The 25,849-nt window shown below is 42.8% G+C and overlaps 1 protein-coding gene across 13 annotated transcripts in view; it reads right to left on the reverse strand.

Annotated features, from left to right (window-relative positions):
• The window catches only part of GAB1 (GRB2 associated binding protein 1), an 88,725-nt gene that overhangs the window by 45,711 nt on the left and 17,165 nt on the right, over positions 1 to 25,849 (reverse strand). For 11 of the 13 annotated variants that reach the window (XM_075614435.1, XM_075614427.1, XM_075614489.1 and 8 more), the window contains exon 2: positions 1,322 to 1,616. In XM_075614435.1, the coding sequence (XP_075470550.1) occupies positions 1,322 to 1,616 (295 nt within the window). Of the gene's footprint in view, positions 1 to 1,321; positions 1,617 to 11,877; positions 12,031 to 15,787; positions 15,901 to 25,849 lie in introns of those variants that run through there. The other 2 variants (XM_075614518.1, XM_075614509.1) reach the window with 2 other exon arrangements.

Genomic DNA, 25,849 nt, shown 5'->3' on the forward strand with positions numbered 1-25,849 from the left:
GTTCATACAATAATTAGTGGAAGAGGAGGTTTTGTATGGGCTGGTGGTGGTAACCAAAACCATCTTATGAAACAGCAAAGTCACTTCCGTGAGTTGGTAATGATTTCCACCTAAGCAAAGAATTAGCTCTGGAATCTGCTTGGATCTTAGCTGGACATTCTTTAGTCCCTTTAAAAATGGATACAAATTATCGGCTTGTGACACAGCAGCAAATCACCCATGAAGCCTATAGAAGTTTAATGCATAATAAAAGTAAGAGTGCTCATCAGTTGTAGTTAATATAGTTGAGAGCTGGTTATAGTGGCATTGTCTGGTCAGAGAAGCAGGAAAGTTATCCTGCATATGACAAGTTTAGTTGACGAAAGCCAAAGTAAAAAAAAAAAAAAAAAGTGAGTATTGTGTCAGGGCAGTGATAATCTCGCATACCAAAATAGTACCCAGTCATAAGTGGTTGTGCACATAGTAGGGGCATTTTTTATCCCTCATTTGGGGTTCCCTTTGTCTATATTAAAACCATCCCCTTACTGCACCCACCGCACATTACTTGGTGAATGTACAACATATATTGTTGTTTTTTTATATCTTGGCCTCCTATAGGCTGAGCGAGGGATACCTGTCGTTTATTTTGGAAAAGGGCACCAATAGACCTCAAAGTATAGTAAATAAAACGCAAAAAAAAACAAAACCTTGCGATCAGCACAGACTTCTGCTTTAAATAAGGTATAGGTATTATTCCAGAACAGGAACACACCAAAAGCTAAATAATAAAATTTACGAAGTTACAAGGTATTTGTTCTGGACCAAGCACACCTGAGAGTTTCGTAGGGACAAGCAGGTTAACTCAATCCCATATATCAAGCAAGGGAACCTTCTTACTTGCTGAAGTGTTTATATTGGGGCAACAACATGCAAATAAAAAAGGGGGGGGAAAGTACTGAGGGAACACTGGGACATGAGAGCAATGGAAGAGAGGGGAAGCTATGAGGGAAGTGGGCTAAAAGCAAGCTATAGGGTTAGGTGAAAATCAGTAACTTTACCAGGATAGGAGAGATAACTGCTCAAGATGGCTGCTAGAACTAAAAGGCAGCATGCTGGTCTGGGCTGATGGGAAATTAACTGGGGCAATACCACTTGGCAAGGGGAGGGGGATCAGTCCATCCTGGTAAAAGGCTGGGGGGTTGCCAAGGCAACTGGCTGAAGCCAAGAAACCCACAAGGGGTCACAACATTGTTGCAACAGCTAAACTGAGGAGTGCTGGCAGCCTGAAGAGAGAGAGAAACAGAATCCTGTTCCAGGACAGTATTTATTTATAATTACGTACCTTCTTCAGTGGGATTAAATCCACAGATGTCACAGATATTTCGAACCCACTTATTCATTTCCTCCTCACTGTCAGCAACCAAGTAAAACACTCTGTCGATGGTCTTGATGTCGAAAATATAACTGTTTTCAAATTCTTTTTTATGGAATGCCAATCCAGCATCAACTTGTTCACACAAGTTTAAGTCAATAATGCGAATGGGTTTCTTGGCGTGGTCATTTTTGTAGTACTCCAGCACATCGGGATCTCCCGTCAGACGTCCACTGCGAAGAATAAACCACCTCCTCTTCCATGCCTAAAAAACAAGGACACAAATGTTTGTCAGAAGCATCAGGTAGGACCGGTTCTTCAATAACCCTATCCACGCAGCTTTGGGAAACTAAAAAATGTCTCATGAGCCTTCAAGAATAACATGCTTAGAAGAGATACAGCTCAAACCCGTTATAGCGCGATCCTTTACAACGCGGATCCGCTTATAACGCGATGCAAGCGTGGCTCCCAATTTTCCTATTTATGAATACTTTACCACACGTTTATTGGTATCTTAAATACTTTATAGTACATTGAATACAATTGTACATTATTTCTAACACGGTCCGCTTATAACGCGATGTGATTCTTTGGACCCCAAGCACAGCGTTAGAAGGGGGTTGAGCTGTAGTTTTTTTTGTTTTGTTTTTTACCTCATGGACAAAATATTCAATTACACCATATGGCTTGATGCTTATATAAAATGTAAGGAATTTGTTTTTGTATACATATATCTTTCCCATTTTCCCCCAAAATTGCACCCTGTCCTGGATATTGTATCCATACATCATGGTGATCACAGAGGCTTTCAGTGGGTCATTATATATTTTTTGTACAGAAAAAAAATAAAATAAAAAAGCTAAAACATGCAGTTATATGTAGAAGCACAAATGGCACTTTTAGATCTCTCCCCTGTCCCCCCTCCCCCCCCCCACTACACAGATAAGGGTTTCAGGATATCCCTGCTTCAGCACAGGTGGAGCAATATGTCCCTGCTTCAGCACAGGAGACAGTCCCCTTTGCGGAAGTAGGGACTGATTGATCTGCCTGTGCTGAAACAGGGATATCCTGAAAACCTGACCTGTGAGGGGGGAGGGGGACTTGAGGACCGAAGAGCCGCTGGATTAAGCCATGTAAAAATATGACACTATGTTAAATACTCAGAATCCAGCTATGACAAGAGGGTGGCTTAATAATGCACTTTTAGCTTGTTTTGATAACTTCTAGGGACCAACAGGTGTATGAACTTTAAAGACCACACAAGTCTTTCTGAAATCACCGACAGCTCATGTACCGATTGATCACATCCATGAAGAAAACTCATGCTGGCAAGTAGCAAACCCCCTGGCAAGATCTTGTCTTCGTTGAACAGAACCTGAAACCTTGCAGAATTACTGCCAATGTCTTTTCTCACCCACGTTCAGAGAATGCTATTTAAATTTAGGATTTCATAGTCTGGATTTAGCCAATTAATGCTAACCTAACCTGTCAGCTCTTTTCATGTTTCAAATGCTGCTTTATATACTGAGTATATATGTATATATATATATGCTCAGTATATAAAGCAGCATTTGAAACATGAAAAGACCTGACAGGTTAGCATTAATTGGCTAGATCCAGACTATGAAATCCTATATTTAAATAGCATTCTCTGAACGTGGGTGAGATCATGGAACAAATGATGGAAGACACATGTTATGTAATGTGAGAGATCATCCCAGTGAGACCATTAACAGAGATTTCATTACTTTCATTCTAACATTAGTATTGTTACCCTTATGATGTACCAGGTACATCATGGGCACTTGTTCATTTTTATTTTTTAGGGGCAGATCGGAGCCGACTGCTCCAACGAAATGGCCAACGCAATTCAAAAATGCAGTGGAGCTACCTACACTTATTTTGCCGCCATCCAGGCCCTAGTCACATAATGTGATCGCTGCAGGAACACTAATGTTGTGCACGCAATGTTTAAAAAAAGAAATAAATTATGTTATCGCTCGTAGATTTAGGTAAATATCTTTACATTTTACAGTGATTGCAGGTCTGAATTCCCTAAAGCATCACACGTTTCTAGAACAGGTTATAATAAATCAGAGCCTAAATGATGTGTCTTACACATCACATGTTAAGGTTCAGGACAAGTGCATGCTAATCCCTCCATGAAAAAGCACATGGGTTAATATACCTTTGTACACTAGAATTTCATCTGTGAAGAGCATTTAAAACCTCACGTCTTCTTGACGTTGAAGACCAGAGACGTGAGCTTCTGAAAGCCCTATAAAAACGTCACTTTCATCTACAAAGACATGTCTTGCTGATCAATAAAAAAATTTAAAAAAAAGTATCACAACTTATGACCAATTAAATGATACCATTTGTTTAGCAAGAGAAGCGTTTCAAAAACCCAATGCAAAACCATTTAAACCAAATATTTGTCAGAATGATGGCGAAGGATAAAAGCTATGCCCCTTTTGCAGGCGTGTACAATGGAACTTTTCGATTATTATTCAGGTTTCAATAGGACGTCTGAAGAATGTTTCCACCTAGTCCCTGATCTCCCGGAGAGGTCTATCAAGACAAGAATTTGAAACCTGTATGACTGATGGTAAACCGGTCCCTTTCTATTTAAGACCACCATTTCTTTCAAACCTAAACAAGACTGCATCACTAGGATTACTCACGCGCCCCCCCCCCCCCACCCCCCAATTGTGAATAGCTTTGCACAGTAAATAACTACAGTGCTAACTTTAGCATATAAGCACCTGCTACTATTTATACGAAGGTTGGTTTCTTTGAATAATGAGTCACTCATTGAGTTTGGCATAGATTAAACAAAAAGCAAAAAGCAAATCACGAACTGTGCACTTTAATAAAGGCATACACAAAGCTCTACTGGCTGGCAGTACAAAGACCAGTTTAGTAGCAGAATAAAGTCTAATGCCAGACAAGCAAACCGACATCAGCACCCGTGCTAATCATAGCACAAAAGTGTCTCTATATTTTGTCAGAACGCAGAAAACCCCACATAAATACTCTTTGTTATCGGAGAATATTTCACATTCTTAGAGCGGCTTCTATTTTTGGATTTAACTCTTTCAGAGCTGCACAACATACAAGCCTATTTATAGCAGTTTTGCACTCTGATGTGAGGGTCATTTACTTCCAGGTTCTTTATTTAACTATGAGCATTTTTCATGTCTCTATCTGAGAAATAGTGTGTTTAACACCTGATAAGAGACTTAGGGCCTCATGCAGAGAGCAGCGCTATTTACAATCTCGCCATTTTCCGGCGAAAATCGCGCAAAAAACAGCTGAAAATGGCGAGGTAGGAAAAAAGCGCCATTTTTTTTTCTATTTGAAAATCTCGCCGCGCGGCTGGCGAGAAACTACATCTCGCCAGTCTGAAAAATATCCAAATTCAGAAAGGCGCGCTCGCCATCTAGCGGCTGTTTTTGGCGAGATTTTCTTCAATTTTCTCCGCCAACTAAAGTTGGCAAGAAGCAGGAGCTCGCCGGCTATAGGGGGGAAAAAAAATGCGCGATTTTTTTTCTTCTCCCTTTCAGCTGCGCGCATCTCCTCATTTACAATTCTCCACATGCAGTAATGCTAAAAATAGCGGATTTCGCCCATTTCTGCATATGGAGAATAAAACTCTATATTAAAGCTACTTTTTCTTAAACTCTCCAATTTATTCTAGCGCTGCTCTCTGCATAGGCCCCAGAACTTGCTTTGGTTGTCAGAGGTGTGGCATTAGGTAGAGGAGCTGGGGAAGGACATTGAAACCGTGTTTGAAGAAAAGTAAAGTACTTTTCTGGAGAGGTTGTGAATGCAAGTCCTTACCATCATGAATAGTTGTAAATCGGTTCCCATAGATACAATAGCTGGTGGTTAGGCACCATGTTTCTACATGTCAATAAGAAATTACAGTATTCTGTCCTGCCGGGATTTTAGATCAACTAATAACCAGGCTCAGCAGAGTCTTGCACAATAGGATTTTGTCTACTTTAACCAAACCTCCTCAAAATAAACCATCATACTGCCCTTCTTAGAACCCTGACATGTAACCGAATTAAAAAGGACAATCACAAGCAAGAGGCCTCAAACCTTGAAATGTCCTTTGAACTCTTTCTACATTCTATACTTGGTAATTAATTAATTTCCATCTATCCAGTGTGAGGGGAAAAAAAATAAAAAGACAATTATTCCTTGGACATAGTAAGGATGACACTTTTTCATACCAGTTGACATTGGGAGGTTGACTTTTTATCGCACAACCAGAGAGAAAAGACAAATCATTATTGGTGAATAGGGCTTTCAAGGCACAAAACTTACAGCATGAGCGGTCATTTCTTAGAGTCAATGAAAGCTCAAAGTGAGATTATTTTAAGACGACTTGTTTTGGTGTTACGGACAATTCATTTTACTCATAGAAAAGAAAGCTGTATTGCTCTAAAGTATCTTCTACAGCAGCGGTGCGCACACTTTGTCTGCGCCCTCCAGCCTGCTCTTCTCCCCCCCTCCTTACCTCTGGCGTCAAATCGCATTGCATCATGTGACAACCACGGTAGTATTTGATGCCGCGTTGCCATTGTGACGCGTCACCAGAAGCCACCGGAGACAAGGTAAGGGATATTCAGAGGCCACGCACGCTTCCCCGGCATTTAATTTAAATGTTGTAGGGAAGAGCGCGGGGCCTCTGTAAGTGCCACGCCCCTCCCCCAGAAAATTTTGAACCTGACCCCCCCCCCCCCCCACCACCAATTTGTACACCCCTCTTCTACAGTATGTATATATATATATGCTGGTTGTTTCTGGTGAAATGTCCTTTTATATTTGAGCGTTTTATTCTTCACAAGCATGTTCAAGAGACATTTATAGTTATGATGTAGAATTAGCACTTATGATCCCAAATTCTAAACCTGCTGATACTACTCACAAGCACTTAGTAGAGGAAAGAATATATATATCAAAGTCATATATTAGAACCAGTTCTACTTTAATTATTTGTACATAGCACTGACATTCACTGTGCTTGTACATTTTATCTTTAACCTTGTGTATGCCTGTGCAGAAGCGCTTGAAATCCTCTTTTGATAATTGAAAAGGGAATCCCTGGGTCCTATTATTTACCAGAGACATTTTTTACTGATGCCCACTGTTGAGCGGCATAAAATACTGTAGCCATGTAGCTCCCTGGCTACTGAATTTCCCTGCCCTAGTACTGTCAGTTCTAGTAAGTGCTGGCAGTGCTAGGGTTAAGTCTTCTGCACATGGGCCTGCATGTGAGAAGGCTAACCAGAAAGAGACATTGTTGCCATCAGCAGGTGCAGGCTAGTGACAGTTTAGATCCCATGCCAGGAAGGGGTGGGGGTTACTATACCAGTTCCTACCCAACTACCAGGGATTGTGGGTAAGATCCTCCAGATATAAGACCTGACTCTTCTTGGTTCTCTCTCGCTCTGTGAAGGCTTGTTTTAAGGCGCCAGTCCACTTCCCCTCCTGGGAGTGGAAGGATGCATTGGGCCTTGACCCACAAGGGGGTGCGGTGGAGCCGAGGTTAGCCCCAAAGGCCTAAGGCCTCGGCCAGGCTCCCTGCTTGCTCGCTGAGGCGCGAGGAGGCTCAGGGAAAGCGGGTGCTTTCCCTGGCCTTGCGGTTGCTTACCTCACGTGCTGTCAGGGGGTGGGCACGTCACTGGCCGGTGGGCGGGCCAGTGACGTCACGGAGCTGGTTCGCCCTCATTGGGCGAACCGCTCACGTGACTGGCCTGTCGCGCCGGCATGCGGGGGAATTTTAAATTCCCCTAAGGCCTGCGCTTCCGCGCGCTTGCGGAAGCATAGGTGAGCCCCTACTAAAGCCGCTCTAATTGCGGCTGTAGGGGCTCAGTGCTGAGCGCGCGCTTCCGCCAGCAAGCAGGGAACATGGCCGAGGCCTAAGTCAGGTAAATATGCGGTGTCTAGCCCAGGAAGGTGATATGCCCCTGGGATAGATAAGGATGTGAGAGAAGAGAGTTCCAAGTGCAGAGAATAGCCAGGGCTCTGGCTTCTCTGCCTTTCCCCTTAGGAGGACTAGTCGGGTATTGACCAGGGAGGGAAGTATCCCCTTGGGTTAGGCCGCGTCCATGGTACCTCAGACCACGCGGACGCACGTTGAGCAAACAGACTGCCTTAAGGCAGTGTTCACATAAATGCGGCGTGCGGAGGCGCGAGAAATCAGTTTGCGACAGGTCGGTCACGTGAGCGGTTCAACGAGCTCTGTGACGTCATTAGGAACGCCCCGAGTACTATAGCCAGGGAATTCAGTCTCTGCACGGACTGCACCATTTCCGCAGCCTAATGGGGAAGACTATGTATTTCTGTAAGGATGTATCTGCTGTGAATAAAAGACAAGTTGCATTGTTGCTGGACTCGAGTGCTTCTTGCTAGGAGGAAAGTTCCTGCAGGAATGAATCTCTGTCCTTGGCAGAGCCCTGCAGGATGAAGGCCCTGCACCCCAAGCTCCCACCTACCATTGCAGAGATTCAGCCTCCTGGGAACCTACAGGTTAGCACCATAACATCCGTAACACACCAATCTAGCTTAGGAAGGCGGGGAGTTACAGTACATTAACATAACTTGTTTAAATTTTTCTACAAATTCCACTCTAACCCAATTAGTATTAACAATGCACAAATGTGATTTAACGCTCTTCAAATATGAAAAAGATTCTACGGTTCAGGTAAACTTACAATAAAACTTTGTAAAATAGTTTTCCAGGATGTACAACACTGTCTTGCTGAGCAACATAAGGAAAAAACAGGCTCAGTGGAAGTTTCCACTTCAGCGACTATCATCCTGATCATCTGTTCCACATGGACATTTGGATAACATTTCCTGTTTTTGAACTATTGTCACCACTTGGTAGTTTTGTGCTGTCAGTTCTAACTTTAGCCTAACTGTGTAAACAAAAGAAAAGCATTGCAAAAGAGTGTGGTGATCCCTATGCACAAAAAACTGTGTAGTGCTTTTAGGTTTAGTTGAGCCAACTTGAATAGACACTGCAAAGCAGGAACCAGTGGTGTCGACTCCCACAGTTCCATCTCTAATGAAGCTTAAATCTTTTCGGTTTTGGGGAGTGTGTACAGTTGCTGCATTTTTCTCTTTATAGGACGTAATAATTTTGGTGTGTGTAATATACTAGGGTTTATGTTGTACCAAAAAGATTCTATGATTAAAAAAAAGGCAAAAAAACAAAAAAGTACAAAATAGTTATTTTTTTGAGTAAAAACACACCTCAACTTCAGTGGACATCACAATACTTTACAATTAAACAAATTAAAATGACAAGCAATTGTTTTGTTAGACAGGAAAAGCCAGAAGGAAGAGACAAGTCTTACACCGAGCCCAAAAACAGTGGTATACACCTGAGCTCTAGTGATCGACCTCTGAAGCGCCACACGAGAAAGCCTGCCCACCCAGCGTTGAATCCAGAATCCCTGGCACGGAGAGGTGGACCGCCCCAGAGGACCCGAGATCGTAGCCAATAGCCCTCTGCGGCTTCAGACAAGACTGCAGATAGGCATTCAAGCTCTCCAGGCTGAAGGTAAAATATTGTGCTTTTTCCTAATTCTGCTGCAAATAAAAAGCATGTCAATATATCCATTAAAGGGACAGGTTCTTCCTGCTTTGATGGGGGTATCCCACCACGATCGGTGCTATGTCATGAAGTAAGTGGCAATGAACACCGAATTGTGCTCTAAATATTGCATCAGTTTGATTAATTCTGGCACAACTATAGGTAGGCCCTTAACCGTGCAAGGTTTTAAAAGGCCATTAACTGCCTTTTAAAACCGGAAACAGTTTAGCTCATAAGATATCCCTTCCTAAAATGTTCTAGAAATGTGTTCCTATAACAGTATGCAGCTCTCTGAAATATAAGGGGGTTCTCCAAAATGTTATACTTGGTGTAATTAGCTATCCTGAGAGATTCAAATCATCCGCCCATACAAATAAATCCGTTATTTTATCTTGTGGAAAATGAATATGACTCGTGTTTGGTCAGGTTCCTGTCTGCTTGACTACCAACAGCCTCATAATTACTTTGTAAACAAAAGAACAAAGCCAAGGTGACAGCGTAATCTCTTTTAGTGATCATTTTATGATGTGTGGCAAATTCTTATTTGTTCACTGTGGAAATGTTAGAGTAAAAAAATTAAATAAAAATACTAGAAGAATTTTAGTTTTAACCCTTGGGGTGCCGCACGAAGTAGCCACTACATCATAGGGTCTGGAAGGTCTATATTTTAGTCCAACTGGTCTAAAGAGAGCAGCAATACGAAACCCAGACACATAGAAGTGTTTGGACATAAAAAGGATATGCATTATATCGCCTCCTATTGGTAATTAGGCTAAATACATGCAGGATATCTGCAGGATATTGCACTGCCACATACAGTTTTTGGGGTTCGTCAACATTCGTTCCCAGGAAATGATGGGGTTTAGATTTCAGTAGGCAAAAAAGAATAGTCCCATGTATCTGGCAAAATAAAAGGTCATCAACTGAATGTAATTATTCCTTAGGTTGCGATACCATCTAAGGAAACACGTACTTAATCGATTTAATTACAGTGTATTGTGCCTTTATGCACGCACATGGAAAATACATGAAAGTGCTCTACATTATAATCTAAATCTATTAAGAAATCTTATGTTGGCAAAAGTATCAAAGCATATATAAAAATATATATCCACTTCAAGGATGAACACGGCTACTAAGGACCAATTGTCCAATGATAACCTAGAACCAATTGTTTCCCTTAAAAATAATGAAAATCACCCTAAACGTGAAACGTTACCCTATAATTAACAGAAAGTTATTGTGCTCAATCATTTTTATTTGGCTACCGGTGGCAATAAAACTTAATTTGCCAACCAAAAAAAAAAAAAAAGTTGACTGGCAAAACTTCTGGATTCTAGAATCCACAACCATTCTCATTCTCATCGCAAAAGAGCTCAAATAAAGCATTTCCCACCAATAAAAAAACAAAAAATTTACACACATACACACACACACATACATACAGTACTTACTTTTTGCTTAAGGAGCCTATTGCTACACTGTTCCATCCAAATCATGATCTATGAGGCTGAGCTCAGACAGGCTGCTACACTACCGCGCGTCTGCGCCTCTCTACTGGGCGATGTGTGCTCATCTCCAGCAAACAGAATTATGCGATTGGAGGCGGACTTAAAAAAAAAAAAAAAAAAAAAAAAAACTAAGCGTGTGTGTTTGTGATTGGCTGCCGACGTACAGGTAACGCGGCTGCCACTTGAAATCACAACTTCAGTTGTCTCCAAGTGCAGCGGCGTCAACGCTGTACTTCGCCGCCGCTGGGTGTCGTTTTCCGTTTGAAAACTCCCACACACCAAAGCGAAAGAGTGGCGAACATGCGCACGCATGTAAGTGCGCCTTGCATCCTGTCTGAGCTCAGCCTTAGGCTGCGTTCAAACAGAATGCTATGCGACGTGCGCCACTCTCGCGCTTTGGTGTGTGGGAGTTTTCAAACGGAAAACGACACCCAGCGGCGGCGAAGTACAGCGTTGACGCAGCTGCTCTTGAAGGAGACAACTGAAGTTGTGATTTCAAGCGGCAGCCGCGTCACGTGTACGTCGTCAGCCAATCACAAACACACTTTGTTTCTTTCTTTTTTATTAAATGGCTGAGTAGTCCCGTCTCCATGACGGTTCATTCTGCCTGCTGGGCATGAGCACTCGTCGCCCACAGACAGAGGCGCGGACGCGTAGTAGCCTGTCTCAACTCAGCCTTATTGCAAGTTTTTGTATTGTATATCTGAACAGTGTGTAAAAACAAAATTCCAATCACATCTTATTACAACACATGTGAAACTGCAACCTGCTGAAGATGCAGAGGCTTTCCAAAGCATTACCACCTCAAAACCCAACATCATTTATTTATGAATCATTACATACAAGGACAGGCAGGAGTTCTCAAAAAAACCTTTAGTGCTTCGAGACCTGAAACCAGCAGTAATAGGGAACTAAATGTACTGGGTGATACCATGGTGTACCACAGTACACATACAGTACAAAGCAAGGGTGGAGCCCATTCAACTGCTATGTGCTTTAGTGAAACCCAGATACATCAACCGTTTAACATTCGGGTTACAGTTTAGTCAGTCATTTATTTTTGTTGCCAATTTTGCATCTGTCAAATACCTAGAGAGCAGCACTTCTAAATATTTTTGCCTAAGTTGCAGTTCACGGTTTCGGTGCTGGGAGTACATAAGGAAATCCTAATTTATGCACCGATAGACATTATTTGCTTTACAGCCTGCTTGCCACCCCAGGGGTTAATGCATTTTTTTTTTAAAGAGACACAAAAAGCAGCATTGATTTTGCCAACTGAGCATAAGGAGGCACTTTCCTCAAGAACGCATTTGCAAACAAAAACAGCTTACATCCTCATCATGGGCATGTATTACTGTTCAAAGGGGGGGGAGTGCTAGCAGAGAGGAAAGCAGCATTACCTTGGTCTTTCAGTAAGAGCGAAATGGTGACTTGTCTGGTCTGCAAGTGGAGCCGGTTTAAAAAAGCAGCACAGATTTCTTTTTTTTCCTGTCAGCTTTCCATCTCACCATGCAGTACCCCATCCTAATAACCTCTGACCAGCAGGAAGCAGACACAATGGGACTGAAAATAACAGCGGCTGCAGTCACCCAGTATGATTTAATGCGTTGGGGGAGGGAGGGGGGGTTATCCCCCCTTTGCTGCTTGGGGGCCTTCAACAAAATGCAGGTTTTCCCCCTCTGAGATTTAATCTCTAATCAAATGTACACAGCGCGATGTACATAAAGCTGTGAAAAGCGGAGCCGTCCGATTCAATGCTTTGCAGAACGCCAGCACTGAAGGGGTGTGTGCAACAACTGGAAAGAAGATGCCATGAGAAATTATTTGTTGGTGGACAATAAAACATTTTTCTATATAAATGTATATAATTCCAGAATAATAAAACTGAAATGAAAGCAGGCGTAAATATGGTTACTTATGTTTTAGAAATGCAAGGAAAATAAAAGGTTTCTCTTTTTAACATGGCGTTTTCTAAATGCCCTCTGCTCACCGTTGGCTCTATCTGGATATGAGGAAGGAGGAGGAAAACTAAAAGGTTTAAAGGTCCCTGATAAATACAGTTAAAAGCTACACATTGTTGGTAATGAAGAAATGTGCATTTAAAGTATAGCATTATCAACTTTATGAATAAAAATAAAAAAAAGAAGAAGGAGAGCCCAAAGTAGGTCATACATTTTGGAAATGTCAAAAAGGGAAGAGGCAAATATTGTGAAGTACAGGCATACCCCGCATTAACGTACGCAATGGGACCGGAGCATGCAAGTAAAGCGAAAATGTACTTAAAGTGAAGCACTACCTTTTCCCACTTATCGATGCATGTACTGTACTGCAATCATCATATACGTGCATAACTGATGTAAATAACGCATTTGTGACAGGCTCTATAGTCTCCCTGCTTGCGCACAGCTTTGATACAGGTAGGAAGCCGGTATTGCTGTTCAGGACGTGCTGACAGGCGCATGCGTGAGCTGCCGTTTGCCTATTGGGCGATATGTCCTTAATCGCGAGTGTACTTGAAGTGAGTGTCCTTAAACTGGGGTATGCCTGTATGCATAAATAGTAATTCAATGAACTTAACATTCTTGTGGTTCCAGCCCAAGGCTGCAGCCAGGCAGGGAGCGCGCGAGTGCTGGCGATCGTGTGCAGTGACGTCACATGCTATGCTGGGCGATTTATTGCCAGCTAGCTGTGCAAAGGGGAGCATGTCAGAGGTGTGTGGCCATGACGTCACGGAGCTGGTTCGCCCTCATTGGGCGAACCGCTCACGTGACGCGCCAGCGAGCAGCACAATCAAATTTGCTTGCCTCTGCAAGCAGCTAAACGCCGTGCATGCGCAGGCGCTCGCGCTGGCCACACACATTGCAGCAACGTGTTTCATCGCGGAGAGCGCGCGCTCAGCGTCACCCTGGACGAGGCCTAATATATCAGAGGTGCTAACTTGCAGGGGGAGAGTAACCTTGTGACTGAGGCACTGATCTGATTCCACCAGTGCCAGCTTCTTCTGACTTAGCAAAGTACCTTTGATTCCTGTATCAAAATGAGACTGAAAGCTCGTTATGGCCACAACCTGCTGTGCCCCCGTGATTATGTAATGTACAAATGTGCATTCTTTTTTTTTTTAGCACTATTGAAAAAAATAAAGTAGTAGTGATATGATGTGCTAAAAATAGTGTGTGTAAGTTTTCACCACACATTTGTATAAGCTCAGCTGTTCCATCTGAAACTGCATGAGCATGGATTCAATCAGCTAATGAGATGAGGTAATCACTGTGTGGTTTCACAGTGCTGCCTCCTTGATGGCAGGCCATTACTTTAATCCCTTGACATCCTAAAGTATCAATGCATCCACTAATCTGTTCACTCCAGTATTCAGCACAGAACAAAAGGAACGCGATACAGAGTAGAAAAAATTGATTGCATTTTATTTCTAAAATAAAACTTTAAAAAAAAAAATTGATTATTTTATGGGAGAGCATTAAGCAACATATTTTAAGACACCAATTTTCCAAAGCTTGGGGTTCATCTACAGCTTTATCAGTTCTTAACTCACTAAATCGCACCTGTTATTTCCAGTGAGTGTTTGGTGGGGGGAGAGGGGGGTGGTGGGAGGAAGGACCAGTCGAAATTGAAAGACCGACATTTTCTTCCCCAACCCCCCAAAAATGGCCTTGTAATATATTGTCTTTTAAAATATAGGCTGTTAAACATTAACCTCTAATCCCAGGACATAGAAGCATTCTATACTGAAATCCATTCATGCTCTCAAATGTATTATTTTTTTGAACTTCTAAAATGTGTAGAGCAAAATGCCAGCAGGTTAGGTTTCTAGTCATCAGAATGACGGATTTACACCAATCACTCCAATAAGAAGGAAAACACATAAGAATAAGTTATAAACGGACCGTGAGAAAGCAAAGCAAATCTATGTCACTTAAAAACAACAACCATACTTCTACACATTGTGTATTTCATTTGACTAATAGCATATTCTAGTTTACATTTTGTTGTACAAGACACACACACACACACACACACACACCTTTGAAGCTACAAGTTTCTAGAAATAGATTTATCTCCGAAAGTGACACCATTTTAGAGAATGTTCAACATAAATCTGCCCCTCAGTAAGCCAGATGTGCCATGGAGATTGGGTTTTGTGGATGCCTTACCCACTCTGGCCCTCAGCACAAACAAACTGAATAACCCTAAACTAGAGAATAATGTCTGCAAATATGTTAAAGTACTCCAAAAAGGTTAATAAAAATGTTAAAAAAAAATAAACACTAAGCATCCTACGTTATCACTTACAACTGCATTTCAAATAAAACGTGTTTAAAATGCTTGGCTGTACATTAAATGCTGCAGAGCTAGTTTGGAAATTAAGAACCAGGATTACAATGGGTGTGCCCAAACGTCAAATCTTACACTCATATCTGATTACATTAATGATTTTTCCATTGCAAGTTTCTTTGTACGGAAATAGACCATGACAGTTGATCTCAGTCGCCCTTTAATTAAAAAAAAAAAAATATGGATATATAGTTTTGTGCTTTTCTCACAAATGTATCACACGGTGCTAGAAAACCTGAAGATGATGTAGCCGCCCTTATGTCAAAAAGCACAGATAGAGAGAGCACTTTCATGCCATTTCTGATGCTTGAAAACCTTTAGGGCTCATTAAAATTGTATAAGGCGGCGGAAAGATTCTCATAGAGACAACGATGAAGAAAAGTGCAGTAAAGATCCGCCATGTAATAGTGCAAATACCGAGAGAGCATCCAGTGCGCAAGAACTCCATCAGCAGAAGATATTACAACTGTAATGCGTAACATTATTTGTATATTGACACGATTGCTTTTATTACCGAAACATTAATACCTCAAACTGATTGTTTCCTAAAGTTTCACTTCCTTACATAAAATACAACTTATGCGTTCATTGTAATGCAGACGTGGGGCTCCCTGTACACTAGGACTAAAAATAATAAACAGGTAATTAAGGCAGCATACTGTTTCCAAACATGCATTTACAAACATGGAGAACTGAAGAGACACTGCTCACATCATCTAGATAAACTGGCTGAACAGCTGGGCACATTAGCACATTTCTGTCTAGTCAATCTTAAAGATCACGCTTTCCCGACACACCACACTGCAGACACAAACTGTTCGGAGAGATTTCATGAACAGAAGAGCAGCATATTCTGCAGTCAAAGACGAGGCAAAATGAACTCGCTTGCACTCGGAGAGGAATCTATAGTGCTGAAATAGAGAAGGTCCCTTGTCATAAAAATCAAAGCGGAAAACAAACCTTTTTTTCCACGGTGTGTCTAAGATAGCCCTCTCGTCATGTCTGCATCACGTTACAGCCTTCTCCGCAGAAGCAGCACTCTACAATGGACTACTGGCCTTGATCCAAGTTAGTGACTTCAACTACTCCATATTAATACAATAAATGAAGCGATACACAAGGGGCCACAGAGCCATGCACTGTATTGGTGGACAGAGCTACCCTTCTTTGCATAAAGATAATGCTGCCTCGCAGTTTTTCCACTTCTCGCGGCCAATAAATGGCAACAACATAATAAATAATACATTTCATTATTACTCCTTTTAAAAGATGATATACAAAAATGGAAGGTCGTGGTTTCGCTCTGGAAAAGATTTGATGAAATGTGTGCAGTCTGCCTATGTTATTCTGCTACATATTATTGCCATAAAAGTAGGTTTGCCACCTTAAATTAATGGAAATACCCTCGCCACAACATTCCTTGCAAATGCACAATAATATACATAGATCTTTCAGCACACTGTATCAAGGTTTCATTTGTTTCACCCTGGTCAAAAACCTATTGAATAATTTCACTATGTAAAACAAATACTCAATGTAAAATTAAAAACATGTGCGCATTTTACAGCATTCTAATCATTTGAACACTGCAATTGCTGCAGCATGCTTTTCATAATAGGGTTGAAACCTCTATTATAGTGTGTGTTAGATACAGCAGTATTTGGTGTTGTATTTTTGATGCTTTCAAGATATTGTAATAAGCCAAGATAAACATTTTTTTTTTTTTTAATTACAAAAAGGCGTCACAAAAATAGAGTCCCAGATTTGCTAAACAGTATTAAGCACACATTAACCTGAAGGATTTAAAATGATACACAATCCAAATATACACGGGAGGTAGAAGGTTCAATCCCTGAGCCCGCAGTCCCTAATCCCTTGCATTGGCCCTAAAGGAGCCGTGAGGTGCAATAGTTTATTAAATATAAGTCACAGTAACACTTCACTGCCTCTCCAAAACACACCATGAAGGTTAAATTATGTTGTAGAGCAGTAGTTCCCAGCCTCTCTTATTTCATTATTATTATGTATTATTACTGTGCACCCCCTGGTGGAAAATAACCCCCAATTCATTTAATTACTTACGCAACAGATTATTGCTATAAATTAAAAAAAAAAAAGCAGTTTGACCGATCCCAGGCAAGATCTGCACCCGAAATTGGACTGTCCAAACTTCCCTTTTTAGCGTGCCCGGTTTTTAGTTCTATAAACAAAAAGCAAAAGAAGCGCACGCTTCATAGTGTAAAATCATAAGCATTTTTTTATTAAAGGCACAGGTTTTAGGAATATACTGTATGAAGGGTGCGTTTTTCCTTCTTGTCTAAGATTCATCTTTGGATGTGGTCCATACATACAGCACATTAACTGACAAAATCTTCCATCGTTTTCCTCCGTACTGGATGATTTGATCAGGACTCATTTATTTTACTGTGACCTTTTCATCATATCAACTTTTTCACCCTTCCTGTGGTAACATGTTCCATCACATTATTTATATTGAAATTTGTTTATTATTTTCTGTGATTTTTATGCACAGATCAATAAGAGAATGTATACACACACACACACACACACAGACGTGTATGTGTCGGCTACCCCACTGCCACCCCCCACCTATCGTCGGCTCTGTGTCACACTGACATCTCCGCTATCAGCTCTGTCTATCCCCGCCTCCTTACTAGCCCCACTCCCAGCCCTCACACACTTCCTGCTCTCAAATCCCCCCCCCCCACCTCATTGCGCAGTCAGCAGTGATGACCTATCAATCAAGTCAGTCATCACTGCGCACGGCCCAGGCACCAAGGGGAGGGGGGAGCGGGGGAGGAATTTTAGGCACCTGTGTACGTACACACAGATGGAGAATTTTGTCCCACCCCCAGTGCCTATGCTATGCACAACGATGAATGACCTGTCAATCTCTGCTGTGACCGGCAACAGCACTCTCCAGTGACATGAAAGCCGGATCTGGCACGACGGGACAGAAGTCACCACTGCTTTGGATGAGGGGGCAGTGAGGAATCAGAGGCATAGGTCTCGCAAGGGTTGGTGCCAGAGCTAGCCGGAGGGCTGGAGTGGAGCTAGTCAGAGCCCTTCTGTACTCTGCCTGCCTCTGCTCTCAATGAAGACTGTGGCAGGGGGGTGTGGAGGGGATGAGTTTCTATGTGTGAGAGCGCACACGTGGAGAGTCTCAAAGAGAGAGTGTGTGCGAGTGTCACACAGTAACACAAAGCCACAGATGGGACTGGTGTAGCTAGAAAGCTGTCCCCTCACCCCGTGCCCAACATACATAAATATGCACCTTTACCATTTTTCAACTTTCTGTAATTGTTGCAGCTTGAGCTAGCGCCATGATTTGAAAGAGAGAAAAAAAATAAGTCTGGAATTTGCTTTATTGCCATACAAAGGGTTCCCTACTAATGTATATATCAACACTGGAACGGGTTGTGTCATAGCCGACCTATGCACCCACATATGCTAATTTATATCTAGGCTGGTGGGAAGAGACCGTGGTCTTCATGGAAAATATGGAAGTATACACTACACATGTTCTAATGTGGATTCGTTATATTGACGATATCCTTTTCCTGTGGAAAGGTCCAGAGATACTACTTAAGGAATTTGTACAAGTACTGAATACCAATCCATATAACCTGAAACTCACATATCAGGTTAACTCAGACAATATAGATTTTCTGGATATCACAATTAAAAAGAACAAGACAGGATGGTTAGAAACAACAATCTTTAGGAAACCAACATCAACGAATAGCTTGTTGCTAGCAAACAGTCATCATCCCAAACACACTGTTGACAACATTGCCACAGGGCAATTTCTTCGATTACGGAGGAATTGCTCTACAGTTAAAGAATATAAGTTACAAGCTAAAGATATGAAGTCTAGGTTTATCAATAGAGGGTATACACAAAAAAAATTTCAAAGGCATACAAGAGGGCCCTAGAGACTCCTAGACCCCAACTTTTGGTAGAGAAAAAAAAGAAGTGACAAAGAAATGGGAAAAACAATAAGGTTCATTGGAACTTTTAATTCCCAATGGGGAGCAATAAGAGAACCCTTAACGAAACACTGGCATATATTAATGGATGATGAAGATCTGTGTGATGTCCTTAAGCCATTTCCCAGTATTACATGCAGACGAGGTCGTAACCTTAAAGATCGACTAGTACATAGTAATTTTTCAATGAATATTGGGAAAACATGGCTAGGATCCCAACCCAATGGGTGTTATCAGTGTGGTCGGTGTAAGGCCTGTCAAGTGATAATGAAAACAAAAGAATTTACAGACTCTGATGGCCAACTAAAGTTTAAAATTAAGGACTTTATAAATTGCCAGACCACTGGAGTTATCTATCTGATTACGTGCTTGTGCAAGAAACAATATACATAGGCAAGACCCACCGACCCTTTAAAACCGGAGTACTGGAACATTTGGGATCGATACGTAATCAGAGAGATACTCCAGTGGCTAGACATGTCCTACAAGACCATCAGGGTAATGACAAGGTCTTAAAATTAACAGGCATCGAACACGTCCCATGGGGAATTAGGAAAGGGGATTGGTACCGACGACTTCGGAAAAAAGAATGCCGGTGGATACATACACTACATACACTGGCACCCAGGGGATTAAACGAAGGCTTCATTTTTACTCGCTTTTTGTAATGTTCATTCTTAATTAAAAGAGTGATGTCAGTAAATATGGCCAATGCATTGAGATTAATTACATGTATTTTCTATACATATGTATATACACCTTAATTTGTTATTAGATTAGTTAATATAGGTTAAAGTAGTGGGCCGCATTGACTTTTAAAGGCGGTCCAAATTAGATTAGATCACTCCTACATCACTGAGTACAAATTAATCTTTAGATAAAGATCTAATTAATATTAAGCGACCGTATTGACTAATAGAGGCGGTCTGATTTAATTTTTCACTCCTATATCACAATCACTTTATTATCTCCAATCATTAAAGAAAATTTTTTAATCCTCAGCCTCTGGCCAATCAGATTGGTGGGTCTGACGTCACCCAACTGCCACTGTCTTCCCCCTCGGCGCGCCACACACACACACACACACACACACCATCTCTCCCCTCCCGGCGCTCATCTTTCCCCTCCCGGCGCTCATCTTTCCCCTCCCGGCACTCATCTTTCCCCTCCCGGCACTCATCTTTCCCCTCCCGGCACTCATCTTTCCCCTCCCGGCGCTCATCTCTCCCTCCCGGCGCTCATCTCTCCCTCCCGGCGCTCATCTCTCCCGGCGCTCCGCTCACCTCTCCCTCCCGGCGCTCCGCTCACCTCTCCCTCCTGGCGCTCCGCTCACCTCTCCCTCCTGGCGCTCCACTCATCTCCATCCCCGGCGGGGGAACAGGCAGTGGCCAGGCAGGCTGCAGCTGCCTCGCGGCGCCTAAGATGGCGGCGCTAGGAAGGACCCCCTTTCTCCCTCGCGGCGCCTAAAATGGCGGCGCCCGGAAGGACCACCTTCCTCCCTCGCGGCGCCGAGTGAGAAGATGGCGGCGCCCGGAAGTAGAGGTAGGTGTCGCGTGTGTGTCGCTCTAGGTGATGTGTGTGTGTGTGGGACACTGTCCCCCCCTGCCTTTCACGCCCCCCCCCCCCTGCCTCCGGGCAACGCCGGGTATATCAGCTAGTATATAATAAAATTGAAATTTGTGAGTCTGGTGCTAGATGCGGTGAATCTGATTGGTCCTCAGCCTCTGGCCAATCAGATTGGTGGCTCTATGACGTCACCCAACTGCCACTCTCTTCCTGACACACACACACACACACACACACACACACCTCTTCACCCAGCTCACCTCCCTGCCGGCTCCCCCAGGGAATCCACCAGGCTCACCCGAGCCCCGGCCAGCAGCAGTATCCCCATCCGCCCAATCACACTCACCCTCACGTGCGCCGCCCTTCACCGCTCCCGGACGGAGGGGAAGCGCGGCCCTCCTGCCCCAGCCGCCAACTTCAGGCTCCTCCCCCCTCGCTCCCAACGAGGAACAGAGGGGAAGCGCGGCGCGGCCCTCCTAATCCAGCCGCCAACTCCACGCTCCTCCCCCCTCACTCCCAAAGAGGAACAGTGGGGAAGCGCGGTGCGGCCCTCCTGCCCCAGCCTGCCACTCTTGCCCCCCCCGCCAACTTCCTGACCCCACCTCCTGCCCCAGGCAGATGCCACGGAGATATCAGGGCCAGGAGGGGAACCGTCTGCCGCCAGGAACCACCACCCACCCGGTCAAGGTAAGTCTCCCACCCACCCAGTCACCCACCCACCCAGTCAAAGTCATACCCAGTCAAAGTCACCCACCCACCCAGTCAAAGTCACCCACCCACCCAGTCAAAGTCACCCACCCACTCAGTCAAAGTCACCCACCCACTCAGTCAAAGTCACCCACCCACTCAGTCAAAGTCACCCACCCACTCAGTCAAAGTCACGACTGACACACTTCCCCCCTCAGTCAGGTCAGCTGACAAATACACAGGGGGAATCACAGCTGGCAACAGGGGGGGGGGGGAGAAATCGGAGATGTGAACTGGGGGGGGGGAAGAGACCAGAGCTGTGAACAGGGGGGGGGGGGTAACGGAGCTGTGAAGGGGGGGGGGCATATTGCTGTGAACGGGGGAGAAAGAGAGGGGGGGGAAGACAGTGGAAGGGAGAGAGAGGGGGAGCCAGAACATTAAATCCTGGGCAGCACCGGGTATATCAGCTAATAATGAATAAAGTCTGAAAAAACTATCTCTTATGATAAACAATATGACCTTTAGCCACTAGAGGTCTCTATCAACACTAGAGTTATTGTGACACTGGAGGCAATCCTGCCTGAATCTTGAAATGAAAGGGTTAAGTATGCCTACCCACAATGCCTCATACATACTGGCTATGTGAATAGCCGTATGAGTCATCACCAGAGCGCCTCTACGGCGATTGGTGGACTAGTACTCTAACCATAGATATAAATAAGAATGGAGTCATCACACTCGTAACTCCTCCCCCCTGACGAAGTGTACTCAGTAGGGCACTTTTACCGACGCCGCAGCGGTGGCGTCAAGAACGAGCGGCTGGTTGTATACCATCTATCAGGTCGTATGGTATCCTGGGTTGTTCTAGATCAACGCAGACATAAAATGCTAATTATGAGCAGGGTGCTTTGGGTCTGAGGCAGCGCTGATGCGCAATTGCTCTGAGCCTATATTGAGTGGCTGGTATGCCTCTATGTACCTTTTGGTTTCACTTACACATAGGGTCTTATTCAACATAGCTATGCTCATATTGTCATTTGCACCTGCTTAAGATATGCTGCAATATTAGTCATGCTGAATGGGATTTACATTTTGAACTGTGCATGGACTATACCATTGAGTGGATACTATACTCATTACCTGACTGTATATATGCCTGTTACAGACTATAATATTATTTTGGCTGTTTGATAATATTACCATTGTGACCTATTATTGACAAGTACAATAACCTATGAGGAGTAGGTAGTACAGTCACACTGTGGGAAATCCTCATGATATACAGCTAAAATATACCAACCTTGGGTGGTTATATACAGTGGTCGACAAATCACCAAAAAATCTACTCACCAAACAAAAAAATCTACTCGCCACCTAGTACCAAACGTGTGCTGCTTGGGCCAATAGGAGCTCGCCACGATGTTAAATCCACTCGCCCGGGGCGAGCAAATGTATAGGTTTGTCGAACACTGGTTATATATACATACACACATACACACATACACACACACACACACACACACCAGTAAATACAGCCTCTCGAATGGAGTTTTAAAATCACTGTATATAAAATTCACTATATTGTGTCGATGTCTGATATCAATAAAATTGGTATTATTTTGGATTAGTGGTACATAAGAGATAAATATATACAAAATTATACTCAATCAAATATTTGTATTTGAAATATATCATATATATCTATATTTGATTTATGTGCTTTGAGTGCAAGGTAAAGGGACTCCTTGGTAGGGATCTCTTTTCCTCCTATTTGTTGCTGTGTTTCATAGCCGACCAAATACAGTTCTAGGCCTACAGCACCTGTAAAGTGGGCATGTAAGATATACGGTAGAGTCTAGGAGGTCATATAAAGTGGTTATCTACAATTGGTAATTTGGCAACATAAATATACGGAGAATGTATAATATACAGTATGTGTTATATGTACACTATATCATTTACCAATATGTTACAGTATATATTTTTAATGTGAAGTTAACAAATTACTATACTGCAATTAATACAGAATGGGAACATACTGTAAGTAGCTGATATTTTCAGTAGAGCAGTTAAAACTGTCAAAAGCAACGAAAAAAGTTACCCTGGAGATGGGCAAAATGATTCTACAGCGATGCCAAAGGTCACAACTAGACTTATTGTGCAAGAAAATATTTAAAATTGTAGGGAGCGGCTCAGCGAGTAAAGACACTGGCTGGCATGGAGTTTGAAGCAGGGGAACCTTGTCGGCTCCTTGTGACCTTGGGCAAGTCACTTTATCTCCCTGTGCCTCAGTCACCAAAAACATAGATTGTTAGATCTACGGGGCAGGGACGGTGTCTGCAAATTGCCTCTGTACAGTGCTTTGTAAAACACTATACAAGAACAATGATTATGATTATTATTGTTAATTAAAATTGGGGTTTGAGCTGGAAAGGAAAGCTCTGAAACAGAAACTGTGTCTACTCATTTTGTATTCATGTGAAGAGAGAGAGGTGAATCCAGAGCGACAACACACAGCCCAATGACGTCAGGTTCCAGGTTTGAACAGCAAAGCTTTATTAACACAAATTTTGATTAAAATCATTTTGTATTCAATCTGAAAACGGAACAGTTTTCTGCTTTTAGACAGAAAGAACCACATTCTCCTCTTACTATAATGTTAGTTTCCTGGAGTTCCACCATGGCAGAAGGCACCGAATCAGCGCCGCCCCTTTTGCCGAGTTAGAACTTATCCTAATCCTAAAATTTAGGATTTATTTTCTACAGGTAAACCATAAAAGGGCTCCTCCCAGAAAATGCAAAACAACTTTGTGGGTTTGGATGTAGGATTGCGCCCTGCATCAGAAGATTTTTTTGCCATGCAATGGTTCATTTCTTGCCATGTTTATAACTGGAGCAAACCACACTCTTCTTGCCCAGTTGGGAAGAACAGCTATAAATCTCTATATTGTCTTCCTTCATCTTTCACAATACTCTTTGCATGAGTGATATAGTGAATATTAGCAACTCAAAACTTCCACAGGAAATTCAAGGTCACTGATTCGTATTGCTTGTGGGTGAACATTGCTTGAGCTAAAAATACCCTACTTTCGTGTTAAGATTTTGCCATAAGGTCTACATGAGTTGCTTTCTTATCTGCAAGAAGACTTCTTTGGCGAATCATCACTGTCCTAGATGACTCAAGTAATCTGCCAAAAGATTCTGTTCTAGGAAATTAATTGTTGTTAGTCCCTCTAGATGGTGTTCTGCCCAGGACATAACCGACCTTGTGACTTCCTCAAGTCTTCGGCTCTTTGTTCTGCCATGATTGCATACATATTAGGTTGTGGCTATGGTGCGCACGGCGCAAACAAAATGCAGTAGATCTATGGGGCCGGCCATAGTGGGGCGCGAGGGAACACGACAGCATTCCAGACTTTTGAAAAGACAAAATTATTTTGTCTCTTTGCGTCACGTGAGCAGTTCAGCCAATGAGGGCGGACCAGCCTTGTGACGTCACGGCCAAGCCACCAGCGATCTGAATCCACAGATCGTTCAGGCGATGCGCTCCGTCGCGCGCCCCTGCACTATGGACCAAGCCTTTATGCTGGTGTACAGTTCTCTGATCTAAGTGGGCCTGAAGGGCTTTTTCTACTGCCTTCAATGGCAAAATACAGTATCTGCTTGAAAATTCTTCCAATATTTTGACTAAGTTACTTACGCCACTAAACTCTTCCAGTTATGCACTCCAGCCATAATTGCTGGCATCCATAGTTACCTTAATCCACTTTGCGTAGGGGACAACTATTTTTGTACATTCTCTTGACTTTTAAACCATTTTAATAAGTGGTTTGTGCCAATATATAGGTACATATTTTGATGAGAATTTTTGGATTTCCTTGGACTTATCTAGATTGTTGCAGGGGTCCTATAGGAAACTAAATTTTACAACATCCAATGTTGATGTTCATTTTCCTCAAAGTTTCATCCAGTCAGTCCCCTGCTGATATCCAATAGTCTTTTCTTAACCTTCTTACGTAATGTGTCATATACGAAATCTTGTCTTGAGACGGAGACTTCCATCATCTGAAAAATGGAAACTTCCAAGAATCTTAAGGATTTGGCATCAGCTGGCTTTTTTCACTTGTTTATTAACCATCCACGTCAAAACCGCAACGAGAGACACTACAACAGATCTTTATCCCGAGACTTGATAAATAAGTTATCCAAATAGGATCATAGCTGTAATCCTTGTTTTATTAACCCTTCCACAAATTCCTAGCGAGGTACCCAAACCAAAGGGTAGTTGTTCCCCACCCCCTTTAGAATTTGAGGAATATTTGGTATTTCTTGGCCACAAATATGAACTCTTCCAATGACATCAACTTTAGCCAATTCCTTGGCTGTACCACCTCTGTTATTGAAGCAATGGTGCCCATTGCCATGCTGAGTGAAGCAGGAAAAATACACTGCTTGCGTTTTCCCTTCACCAGTCTGTTTCTTTTCCCACAAAAACACTTACAACATGACAACGGATTGTATTTAATATTCCAAACACTACTCATTGTATGAAACAAGTAGGTGATTGTTTGCTTCGGTCGCTGGTAGATGTGAAGCAAGCAGGCCTCTGTATCCATATGAATTTGGTGTTTCTAAAGCACACAATAAGACTTGTGTACAGCGATACTGGTGGCTAACATTCGATGTACAATAACCTCGAGGCGCACACTTTCTGCAGAATGTGTATTCCTTGTAAAGCTCAGAATAATCAAAGCAGGGA

This window comes from Ascaphus truei, chromosome 1, assembly GCF_040206685.1.
Source record: "Ascaphus truei isolate aAscTru1 chromosome 1, aAscTru1.hap1, whole genome shotgun sequence".
Taxonomy (NCBI): Eukaryota; Metazoa; Chordata; class Amphibia; order Anura; family Ascaphidae; genus Ascaphus; species Ascaphus truei.